This window comes from Cynocephalus volans, chromosome 12 (assembly GCF_027409185.1).
Source record: "Cynocephalus volans isolate mCynVol1 chromosome 12, mCynVol1.pri, whole genome shotgun sequence".
Lineage (NCBI taxonomy): Eukaryota > Metazoa > Chordata > Mammalia > Dermoptera > Cynocephalidae > Cynocephalus > Cynocephalus volans.
Window position 1 is genome coordinate 66,836,374 of NC_084471.1, and position 13,238 is coordinate 66,849,611.

The 13,238-nt window shown below is 37.6% G+C and overlaps 1 protein-coding gene across 1 annotated transcript in view; it reads right to left on the reverse strand.

The window, feature by feature from the left end:
* SP1 (Sp1 transcription factor) overlaps positions 1-13,238 on the reverse strand; it is a 43,531-nt gene that overhangs the window by 4,032 nt on the left and 26,261 nt on the right. Inside the window, exon 4 of the mRNA XM_063075177.1 lies at positions 978-1,146. Coding sequence (XP_062931247.1) covers positions 978-1,146 — 169 coding nt within the window. The remainder of the gene's footprint in view (positions 1-977; positions 1,147-13,238) is intronic.

The window sequence follows — 13,238 nt, forward strand, 5'->3', positions numbered from 1 at the left end:
CTTTTGACACAAGGATACCTGGTCTGCATTTCTTGTAACATACAGTAAACTACAAAGAACTCAAACTATTTTCTGTTTTGATACTTTTCTTGTTTTTCTATTTTTGTGCTTATTTTAATGGGATAAAACTTACTATGTGACATTCTATTCTCTTTCAAAAGCTACAACTTGAAGGAAAAAAAGAGATCTTAGATCTCCAGAGATTACTAATGAGAAAATTCACCAGAACCTTGCTCTGCAGGACACTTTAGATTCCCTGATGAAGGAATTTTCTATATGGAGTAAGCATTTTTGTTTATTTTGAAGGAAAAAATGACTCTGGAGAACTCTTATGATTCTCAAAAAGCCACTATTAAAAAAAAAAATTACAATAGGAAAATTTATTTTTCTTTGCAAGACAACAACCTTGTTAAAACCATCTCAAAACAGACATCTAGTAGCAATCATTAGACCAGCTGGCTCCATCTGATTTCCTTTTCTCTAGGTGAAAGCAGGCACCTATTAAGGTCCAATATCTTAGAGTCTATTAAAGGTTCAAAGCTGAAACCAAAAACTGTACTATCCCTTTGCAATACTGCTGAGTCTTTTTTTTTTTTTTTTTTTAAAGATGACCAGGGGCCGGCCCATGGCTCACTCGGGAGAGTGTGGTGCTGATAACACCAAGGCCACAGGTTCGGATCCCCACATAGGGATGGCCGGTTAGCTCACTTGGGAGAGCGTAGTGCTAACACCAAATCAAGGGTTAAGATCCCCTTACCGGTCATCTTTTTTTTTTTTTTTTTAAGATGACTGGTAAGGGGATCTTAACCCTTGATTTGGTGTTATCAGCACCACACTCTCCCAAGTGAGCCACAGGACAGCCCTTGCTAAGTCTCAAATATTAAAAAATGATCCTCTTCCTCTTACCTCCAAATCCATTAATTTTTAAAAAAAAAATATATATATATACTTGTCAGAGACTGGCTGGGTCAACTCACCTTCCTTCACTGTCTTTACAGTAGGGGCAGGTGCATGCTTCCCTCCGGGTCCTCCGACCAGCTTGGGGTTGGGGATCGGGGCTGTTCTCTCCTTCCTCTCCGCCTGCTGTGTCATCATGTATTCCATCACCACCAGCCCCATGGAGGCCAAGCTGAGTTCCATGATCACCTGAAATTAAGAGATCACAAGATGGGAATTGAGGAGGTTATAAAAGCTGCAAGCATCTCTCAGTGACACCCTACATTCACAATTCTTCAAAGTTTTATAGCTACATTCACTGAAACCACCAATACTTGAAATCTTAAAAATCATCACCAAAAATACAAAGAGTCAAAAAGCATATGAAAATTTGATCAATCTTTCTCATAATTTTTTTTGGCTGCTGGCTGGTATTACTCATAATTTTAAAAAAGCAACTTTAGTTATGATGAATTTGCAATTCTTCACATATAAGATTACCAAAAGTTAAAACTCTGATAATATATGGCATTGGCAAGAGTATGGGGAAATAGACATTTTCATATACAGGTGGTGATAAATTAATACCACATTTTTTCTTTTTCTTTTTTTTTTAAAGATGACCAGTAAGGGGAACTTAACCCTTGACTTGTTGTTGTCAGCACCACGCTCTCCCAAGTGAGCTAACCGGCCATCTCTATACAGAGATCCGAACCCGTGGCCCTGGTGTTACAAGCATCACACTCTCCCAAGTGAGCCACAGCCCGGCCCTAGTACCACCTTTTTGAAGGCCAATTTGGCAGTACTGTTGAAAATTTAAATGCATGTTTACTTTGAACCAGTAAAGTTCTATGGATATACTCACAATTATACAAAGACATGTGACAATAATGTTTTCTGTGGCTTTATAAAAATAAAAAACTGAAAACAATCTACACATTTACCATTAAGAAACTAGTTAAGTAAATTATAATAAAAAATGGACTACTATGCAGCCATTAAAAAGAATGGGACAAAGTTATATACTGTCAGAGAAAGATGTCCCACAAATCTCTTACTCATTCTCAAGTATCTCCAGGGCTAAAATGCTATGGAAATGACTGAAAATAAGACTTTAAAAAGTTAGAAATCATACAAAACCTGAGAAATCTCAAAGGATAGATGGGTTTTGTCTGAAATGAGCAAAAAAAAATTGTCCTGAATATCCAGCGGGGAATAGTACATGTATATTCTAAATTTTTACACAATGAGGAGAGAAAGAGCTGAGGTCAAAGTCAATTCTGCATCATAGCTACATGCCACAGGAAAGTTTTAATTTGGGATTCCATGTTTTTTAGAATGCTAGAAAAAGGAAGAAAATATCAAGTACTCATTTTATTGTGTTGGCTGATGTCACTTGCTTTTATTTTTATTTTATTTTAAAAGATGACCTGTAAGGGGATCTTAACCCTTGACTTGGTGTTGTCAGCACCATGCTCTCCCAAGTGAGAGAACCAGCCATCCCTACATAGGGATCCGAACCCGTGAACTTTATGTGAACTCACTATAATTTCTGTCCTGGTTAACCTAAAATAGATAAATGGTACAAAGCTCTAGGCCAATGTTTTTCAAACTTTTAAAACTTGCAGGACTGGCCCGTGGCTCACTCAGGAGAGTGTGGTGCTGCTAACTCCAAGGCCACGGGTTCGGATCCCATATAGGGATGGACGGTTAGCTCACTGGGTGTGCATGGTGCTGACAACACCAAGTCAAGGGTTTAAGAGCCCCTTACCGGTCATCTTTAAAAAAAATACTTGCAACCCATCATAAAAAAATGCTTGACACTGTGACTGAGAACAAACGCATATAACTGAAATAAAAATTTCACAAATACTCACCCTTACTGTAAGTATTGTCTGCTGAAATATGTTACTTTTTTTTTTTTGGCGGCTGGCCAGTACAGGGATCCAAACCCTTGAACTTGGTGTTATAACAACATGCTCGAATTGGCCAGCCCCCTTTTTAGACTCATTTAAATTTTATATTGGGACATGCTGGTCATGACCCAGTATACTGATTTTACAAACCATTAATGAGTCACACCTGACATTTCAAACAATGCTCTAGGCCAGTGGAAAAAAGTAATGCTTTATAAAGGAACAGATAACATTCTTCTCAAGTTTTCAAAGCATTTACTATCAACAAGGATTCACCTATGAAAGCATCTTGTAAATTAGTTAATGACTCTATCCATATTTAAGATTTATACAAATGGAGAGTGTTGAATTAGCCTGCTTTGTTTTATCTCTTTTATAAAGAAGGAAACTAAGTAAATGGGATAGGTCAGACATAATATCTAGAAATCCAGGCTCTTGATTTTATTCCGTACCTAATTGCACTCTTTTAAGCTCATCAACATAATTTTGAGTTACTATGCCTAATAAAGCTCTCCTTGTACTTTCCTTCTCACCCTATCAATCACTTCTAAACTGCAGTGTATGGCATTAAAATAAATTTAATTAGAACGTTTTGAGATTTTCATGTATTGGTGGAGGTAAAAACTGGGAAGACAAACTGGAGTACAGGGTTAAGAACAGGATTTGGAATAAACCAGACCTAGATGAGTCCTTTTAATCCACTATGATTAGCTTTCTGACAGTGAGCAAATAACTTCTCCAGTTATCTGTTTCTCTGTCAGTAAAACTGGGATGAAATATCAATCTCATGAAGTTATCATGAAAAACAAATGAAATAATACATATAAGGTGCTTAGCATAGTGCCTGTCACGTAGCAAACATTCTTTATTAGAAAAATATCTTGAGAAGTAGCAAAAACATAGTGAGAAATCATGGAATACATATATACCAATATTTTGTTAAACCAATTGACCTTAAAAAACTATACATGTTACTAAATGGAAACTCCCTCTAGTAAGGATGGGAAATTTATCCTTTGAAATAAGCCCATATAAACACCAAGGTCAAGGGTTCAGATCCCCATACTGGCCAGCCACCAAAAAAAAAAAAAAAGAAAGAAAGAACTGGTCTATATATAGCTCAGCAGGCTAATTAGTACCACCAGTTACCTACCACAAAAATTACCTTCAGAAGAGAAATTTATGAGACTAGATATCCAGCTACCTACAACAGGTCTCTAGAAACAAATGACAAAATTTGGTGCATATAAGCAAACTATCTTTGATCTATTTTCCAAGCTAACCCAACTCCATTAAAATTTGAGGAGCAATTCATTATTCCCCAAAGTTCTCCTCTACCCCAATCAACTGGAAAGAGGCAAACCTTTTCCTATTTCATTGAAGAATAGGAATAACATTTAGGATAGGGTATAATTCAGTAAAGAGGGAAACAAAGGCATACTTAGATATCAGGACTCTCTAAAACTATGTATTGCCAACTCTTTATAATTCTTACAAAACAGACAGTCAAAACTAATACCCTCCTGAACTCCTGCCATGATTTCAAAAGCTTTTTTAATATATGAAAACTGGGAATGGTGTTAGACATAATTAACAATTTCAAATATTTTTTAACAAAAAAGAGGGATGAAACCCCAACAAAGTATCAACATCAGACCAGAATCTGTTTCTCACTCCTTCTAATAATAGTTTTAGAAAAAGAAGTTTTATCTTAAAATATGGCACTGGTTAAGCAATGAAATAAAGAGTTTCCTTTCCGTGATGAAAGTAATGAGTAAACCAGAGGCACAGTGTAACAACAGTTTTGTCCAGCCTAGTGGTTGCCTCTAGCATCAGTTTCTGAAACAGCTATGGCTGTTATACACACTTTTTCAGTTTCTTCAAAGTGAAGAAGTATGCTGAATTCATGAACTTTCAAGAAGACCACCGTAAGTCAAAACCTTACTCTCCTGTGAGAAAAAAACATGAGCAATACTGAAATAAGATGAAATAAGAACCTCCTCAGTAACTTTCAAAAGGCTGGTTCACGTACACTTCCAAAGACACTCCAGGGGTTTCCCTTCCCTATTTATCTGCTCGCTGGAATAATTTTGGGAATAATTGTGTTCTTTAATTCAGTAGGTATTAATATGGTAAGGCTGAACTTGAAAACTATACCTATATTAAGCACACACTGGGTTTTCTAAATGTGTTTCATTTTATACAATAGATTTAATTCAAAGAAGTATATCTCAGACCATGATGTGCTTGTGTGTTCAGCCTTGATGACAGAACACTAGTGCAGGTTGAATATCCCTAATCTGAAAATCCAAAATGCTCCAAAATTGGAAACATTCTGAGTGCCAACATGATAGTCAAAGGAAATGCTCGCTGGAGCATTTGGGGTTTTGGGTTTTCAGATTAGGGATGCTGAACCAGTAAGTACATAATGCAAGTAATCCAAAATACAAAAACATCCAAAATGTGAAACACTTCTGGGCCCAAGTATTCCAAATAAAGTATATTCAACCTGGAACACATCACTTACACATGAGAAACATCAGGTATTCAGAATATGGCCCCAAATCAGAAAATAAAACAGTCTCTAAGAAATAGAAATAGATGTTTTATGGTACTTGGTACTTTATCATTTTAACTCATAATAAATTTGCTAATCTGGTTTTCCAGTCCAAAGTGAATTAGAGGTAGCAAATCAGAGAGGAAGTGGGAAAGAAAATAGAAGGGAATATTAGAATTCCACTGTTAATGGCAGAAAAACTGACAAATGAAATTGATAAAATGTAATGCCAAAAACATATATATAGTTGGCCCCCAAATTCATCCCTGTATCAGCTACTTGGTTACTGTGAGGTACAGTTAATGTAGAAGAGGCAAGAAAAATGCTTGACTCTGTTTTTAATTATCAGTTTTCAAAATAATGAGTTGGTTTCATAGAATCTTCTAAAAGTAACCAATGAGTATTCTTTTTCTTAAAAATCAATTTTATTGAGATATAATTTAACATATAATACAATTTACCCTTTAGATAAGTTTAGACCAGAGTCCTCAACTGGTGTCATTTTACTCTCCAGGAGACATATGGCAATGGCTGTAGACATTTTTGACTGTCACATCTGGCATCCAGTGCTGCTAAACATCCTATAATGCACAAGACAGCTCATGCCTCCCCCACAAAATTTATCCAGTTCAAAATGACAATAGTGCTGAGGTTGAGAAACCATGGTGTAGACAAATGTATACAGTAAGGTAACCACTAATACAAGTAAGACTACCTCAATTAGCTCCCTCATACTCCCTTGCAGTCAATCCGTTTTCTTTTTTGTATCAACATGACTCCTGGATTTAAACATATTGATGCTTCAACACATTGCAGTTATTACTCTTATTTGATACTCAAACTGTCCCACACCTGACCACAGACATAACCAAGGTGGCTCCTGAGTCCTTTTAACATTGATATCCCACATTCAGTACTAATTACCTGCTCTAGATCTAGAATTAGCTATTTCTTCAAGTATTCCTTGTATTCCTCGCTCCTTTTCGTAAGAAATTAGTAATTAGACACCACAATCTGGTTCTCTAGTAATTTTGGTATTTGAAGTAGATTCCACAGGAAGGGATGTGAATGCTACTTCCTAAACTTTTAAATAAATGTTCTTTTCTTTGGAATCTTTGTAGCCACTAAATTCTTACATGTTAGTGTTATCTGTGGCCTTCATATGTACTTGGAGGTTTATTTGTCTAGATATAAAATTCTTGCCTAGTGTTTTATTTCCTTGATTCTCTTAATGGTAATCCAATGTATTTTTGGATGAACCTGTAACACATCACCTATGCGCACTGAACAGGCTATCAAAAGTCTAAATGAGAGTACCCACAACCCCCTCCCTGGGTTCAATTAATCTGCTAGAGCAGCTCACAGAACTAAGGGAAACGCATATTTATGTTTACTGGTTTATCATAAAGGACATTACAAAGGATACAGATGAAGATAGGCATGGAGCAAGGTACGGGGGAAAGGACATGGAGCTTCCATGCACTTCCATGGCATACCACCCTCCAGGAACCACCCAAAATCCTGTGCTTTGGGGGTTTATGGAAGCTTCATTATGTAGGCATGACTGAAGCACAGACAACCATGAAGAAGTGTGGACAAAGAGAGTATGATTTAATACTAATCGACTGAATGGGGAAATTTAGCAAGGTCTGTTTGTTCAGAACCCTCTTGCCTCTCTGTGCACCATTTCTTCCTCCCAGGTATCGGGCAGGACCCCCTTCTGAAATGGGGGTCTTATCACCTACAATCTCACAAGATAGTTCAGAGGATTTCTTTATGGCTAACTCCAACACAGGCAGAAGATTAGAATCCTGCCTTGGGGAGCCAGAAACCATGGACAAAAACTGACACACACACACACACACACCGACACACACACACACACCGACACACACCCACACACACACACCAACACACACACACCGACACACACACACACACACAGAAAGGGTCTTCAAAAAGTTCATGGAAGAGGGCTGGTGGGTTAGCTCAACCAGTTTGAGCGTGGTGTTGTAACACCAAAGTCAAGGTTTGGATCCCCGTACCAGCAAGCGACCAAAAAACAAAGAAACAAAAAACACACAGAAAGTTTATGGAAGGATTTGTATCATTTTTTAACTCAATTTTTCCACAAACTGTTTGCAGCTGGCTGGTAGAGGGATCCGAACCCTTGACTTTGGTGTCATAACACTGTGTTCTAATTGACTAACAGGCCAGCCTCCAGGAACTTTTTGAAGTATTCTCATGTAGATCATTAATACCACACTGGGTCTTCCCCAGGCACACTTTTACAAAGTTTTCCTTCTGTCCCATGGCCTTGGTTTTCTTGGGGACTTTGTTCATTTCAATGCTGGCTCTTCTTTGCCTTTATTTCATATCATTTTCTCTCATCCCTTTTACCTTTCTCTTTTTATTTTTATTTATTTTATTTTATTTATTTATTTTTTTGTCTTTTCGTGACCGGCACTCAGCCAGTGATCGCACCGGCCATTCCTATACAGGATCCGAACCCGCAGAGGGAGCGTCGCTGCGCTCCCAGCGCTGCACTCTCCCGAGTGCGCCACGGGGTCGGCCCTCTCTTTTTATTTTTATTTTTTTTTGTCTTTTTGTGACCGGCCGCACTGCGCTCAGCCAGTGAGCAGCGCACCGGCCATCCTTATATAGGATCCGAACCCGCGGGCGGGAGCACTGCTGCGCTCCCAGCACCGCACTCTCCCAAGTGCGCCACGGGGTCGGCCCCTCTCTTTTTATTTTTAAAAGCTTCCTTCTCTATTACATATAAAAATTATCTGTCTTTTCATTTTACTGAGCCATTATCTGTTGTGCTTATTTATTCATGTTCCTTTTGGTCTCATCTTTATTTCCAAAATGACTTACTTCTAATTTTTTCCTGAAGTTTGGCACTTCACTTTTCAAATTCTCTTTTTCTCCACCCTCCTCATTTCTGAGTTTTTTTCTAATTTGAATTTTTTTTTTTTTTTTTTTGTTGGCAGCTGGCCAGGACAGGGAAGTGAACTGTTGACCTTAGTGTTATAACACTGCTCTAATCAACTGAGCTAAGCGGCCAGGCCTCTAATTTGAAAGTATACTTTCTCTCTCAAGTTCTATTGTTTCCTTATATTCTTTTAGATCATTTTAATTTTCATTTCTTTCGTGGGCATGTCTTTTCAGGGTCCTTTTACTATCTGAGGGAATACTTTTCTGCTTTTTTCTGTTATTGTCTTTTGCTAATAGTACCTTCATATGGATTCAAACTCATTTTTATTTTTTTAATTATTTTTTTTTAGTGGCTGGCCAGTATGGGAATCCTAACCCTTGACCTTGGTATTGTAAGAGCACACTTTAAACATCTGAGCTAACTGGCCAGCCCCTCAAACTCACTTTTAAACGAAATGAGTTTTCTTATAATTTTAGGAGCAAGACAGCCAGGATGTTTTTTTTCGGAGCTTCATGGCTTTATAGCTCTTTTTTCTATTGTTTTTGCAAAGTAACTAAAAAAAAAAATTTTTTTTTAAAAACTTAACTTTCTTTTTATTTTATTTTATTTTATTTATTTTTTAAATTTTATTTTGTCGATATACAATGTGGCTGATTATTGCGGCCCATTACCGAAACCCCCCTCCTTCCTCCCTCTCCTCCCTCCCACCCAACAATGTCCTTTCTGTTTGCTTGTCATATCAACTTCAAGGAACTGTAGTTGTTATGTCTTCTCCCCCCCATCTCCCAGTTTTTGTGTGTGTGTGTGTGAATTTATTTATTTATTTTTAGCTCCCACCAATAAGTGAGAACATGTGGTATTTCTCTTTCTGTGCCTGACTTGTTTCACTTAATGTAATTCTCTCAAGGTCCATCCATGTTGTTGCAAATGGCAGTATTTCATTCGTTTTTATAGCTGAGTAGTATTCCATTGTGTAGATATACCACATTTTCCGTATCCACTCATCCGATGATGGACATTTGGGCTGGTTCCAACTCTTGGCTATTGTAAAGAGTGCTGCGATGAACATTGGGGAACAGGTATATATCTTCGACTTGATGATTTCCATTCCTCTGGGTATATTCCCAGCAGAGGGATAGCTGGGTCATATGGTAGATCTATCTGCAATTGTTTGAGGAACCTCCATACCATTTTCCATAGAGGCTGCACCATTTTGCAGTCCCACCAACAATGTATGAGAGTTCCTTTTTCTCCGCAACCTCGCCAGCATTTATCGTTCAGAGTCTTTTGGATTTTAGCCATCCTAACTGGGGTGAGATGGTATCTCAGTGTAGTTTTGATTTGTATTTCCCGGATGCTGAGTGATGTTGAGCATTTTTTCATATGTCTGTTGGCCATTTGTATATCTTCCTTAGAGAAATGCCTGCTTAGCTCTTTTGCCCATTCTTTAATTGGGTTGCTTGTTTTTATCTTGTAAAGTTGTTTGAGTTCCTTGTATATTCTGGAACCACATTGTATACCGACAAAATAAAATAAAATGAAAAGAAAGAAAGAAAGAAAGAAATATAACATAAGTTGGGGGAGAAGGAAAGGGGACAGATTGGATAGGGAGCATGAACAATAAGTATGATTTGTAACAATGAATATGCTAATAAAAAATAAATTAAAAAAAAATAAATGGGATTAAAAAGCTTCTAAAAGCTTCTGCACAGCAAAAGAAACAATTATCAGAGGTAAAAGAGAACCAACAGAGTGGGAGAAAATATTTGCAAAATATACATCTGACAAAGGATTAAAATCCAGAATATACAAGGAACTCAACAACTTTACAGCAAAAAAACAAGTAACACGATTAAAAAATGGGCAAAGGAGCTGAATAGGCATTTCTCAAAGGAAGATATACGAATGGCCAACAGAGACATGAAAACATGCTCAACATCACTCAGCATTCGGGAAATGCAAATCAAAACCACACTGAGGTACCATCTCACTCCAGTTAGGATGACTAATATCTAAAAGACTGAGAATGATAAATGCGGACAAGGTTGCAGAGAAAAAAGAACTCTCCTACACTGTTCAAGGGACTGCCAGATGGTGCGGCCTTTAGTGAAAATAGTTTGGAGGTTCCTCAAACAATTAAAGATAGATCTACTATATGACCCAGCTATTCCACTGCTGGGAATATACGTAGAGGAATGGAAATCATCATGTCAAAGGGATACTTGTACTCCCATGTTTATTGCAGCACTATTTACAATAGCCAAGAGTTGGAACCAGCCCAAATGTCCATTGTCAGATGAGTGGACATGGAAAATGTGGTATATCTACACAATGGAATTCTACTCTGCTATAAAAAAGAATGAAATACTGCCATTCACAGCAACAAGGATGGACTTAGTAAAAATTATATTAAGTGAAATAAGTCAGGCACAGACAGAGAAATACCACGTTCTCCCTTATTTGTGGGAGCTAAAAATAAGTAAGTAAGTATACAAACAAATGGGGGGTGGGGTGTGGAAGAAGACACAACAATCACAATTCCCTGAACTTGTTAAGACAAGTGAACAGATATAATGTTGATGGTTGGGAGGGGGGAGACGCAGAGGGGAGGGAGGAATTGGTAAAGGGATATAAAAATCAATTACATTGTATATTGTTTAAATAAAATAAATAAAAATAAATAAATAAATAAATAAATAACATTTCTTGCACATGCTTTCCTGATTATACATATACAATTATTACATCACTACCCATACACAAATGATAATTTATAGGTCTTACTATATACATACTTCAACAAATTTGTCTCCTTGAAAATATACAGCCTTTTAGTGCTTTCTCCTACAGTGCTCTACATCATGTGGACTTCATAAGGACAGGTGTAGAAATGTTTATCAATTATTTACTGCCTATTGTTCTAGGTACTATACTAAGGTTCTGAAGGTTCAAAGACACAGTTCTTGCTGTTGTTGAGCTTGAAGGGCTTAAAGTATACTACAAAAGAAACAGATAATTTCAATATAATGTGACACATATTATAGTAGATGGCATTCCAAAGAGGTTCTAGTATTGAAAGGGGTAATTTCCCCAGCCTGGAATTTCAGAGGCTACCTAGAGGAGCTAACACTTGAGCCAAATTTTAAAGAACGCATAGAAATGCAGAGGAGTTAAGGGCTGGCCCATACAACACCAAGTCAAGGGTTAAGATCCCCTTACTGGTCATCTTTAAAAAAAAAAAAGAAAAAAGAAATGCAGAGGAGTTAGCCAGGTGAAGAATGATGGCAAGAGTTTTCCAGGCAAAGGGAACACTATGAGCAGAGTAAAAGAACACAGTGGATGGAGTAAAACATGGTGTTTGGGAATGAGAGTAGAGTAGAGTAAGAAGATGAAGGTAGACAGATGAATTTCTTTTTTTTTTGACCGGTAAGGGGATCGCAACCCTCGGCACGGTGTGGTCTGCACCACGATCAGCCAGTGAGTGCACCAGCCATCCCTATATAGGATTCGAACCTGCGGCCTCGGTGCTACCAGCGCCGCACTCTTCCTGAGTGAGCCACGGGGCCGGCCCAGACAGATGAATTTCTAAACAGATATTAGACACAAAAAACCATGGTGTTTACAACTAATTGATCACAATCAGTTAGACTTCTTTGTTCTTTCTCCATTCCCACTGCTTCACTTGAATTGCCTTAAAAAAAAAAAAAAAAAAGATGCAAGACATACTCTTTTTTTTTTTTTTTAAATAATGACTGGTAAGGGGATCTTAACCCTTAGCCTGGTGTTATCAGCACCACATTCTCCCAGGTGAGCCACGGGCCGGCTCCTAAAATAACTCATTTCTAAAAAAGTGATGGTAGGGAGAATATGGAGAAATAAGCACTTTCATACAACTCCTAGTTGTACACTGAGTGCACAAAAACATATAGAGCAGGGAAATAGCATGGCATGTGTGTAGGACATTTTGGCAATATAGATCAAATCTTTAAAATGCTGAGGCAATATAGATCAAATCTTTAAAATGCTGGCTGGCTGGTTAGCTCAGTTGGTTAGAGTGTGGTGCTGGTAACATCAAGGTCCAGGGCTCAATCCCTGTACCAGCCAGCAGCAAAAAAAAAAAAAAAGAAAGAAAAAGCAACTTTTTTCAAGGGCTGGCCAGTTAGCTCAGTTGGTTAGAATACAGCCTTGTACATCAATGTCACAGGTTCAGATCCCCAAACTGCCAGCCAACAACAACAACAAAAAGTTACAAAATGTGATTGATCTTTGACCTAGAAAATATATACTAAAAAGGATACTTTTAAAAGTTCATGGAAAAATAGAATTTAAAAAAAAAAATACAAACAGGACTGGCTGGTTAGCCCAGTTGGTTAACACGCCACCTTGTAACACCAAGGTCTAGGGTTTGGATCCCCTTACTGGCCATGCCTCCATGAACCTTTTGCAGTACCCTCATACTTCTAGGAATAAGGATACGTGTCAGATAGTGTTTTAGGCTCTGGGGGTAGTTAGATATAATCCTAGCCATTACAGAGGTTTTATCTCACTGGGAAGCTACAAAATGTAATCAACAAGTATAATATCTATCTGTCCTATTATTTGTATAATAAAGTACTAATAAAATGTTCTGATAAAAGAAATATAAGAGGGCTGGCTGGTTAGCTCAGTTGGTTAGAGTATGGTATTAATAACACCAAAGTCAAGGGTTCAGATCCCCATACTGGCCTGCTGCCAGAAAAAAAAAAAAGTAAAGAAGTTTAAGAGTTAAGTGGCAGAGTTTCAGAAGAAAGAAAAGTGGAGTACTCTGGGATATTTCATTAGATAATAGTGAGATAAAAGTCTAAAGTAGGACAGCAGTTCCAGTGAAGAGAAAGGCATGGATAAAAAATAT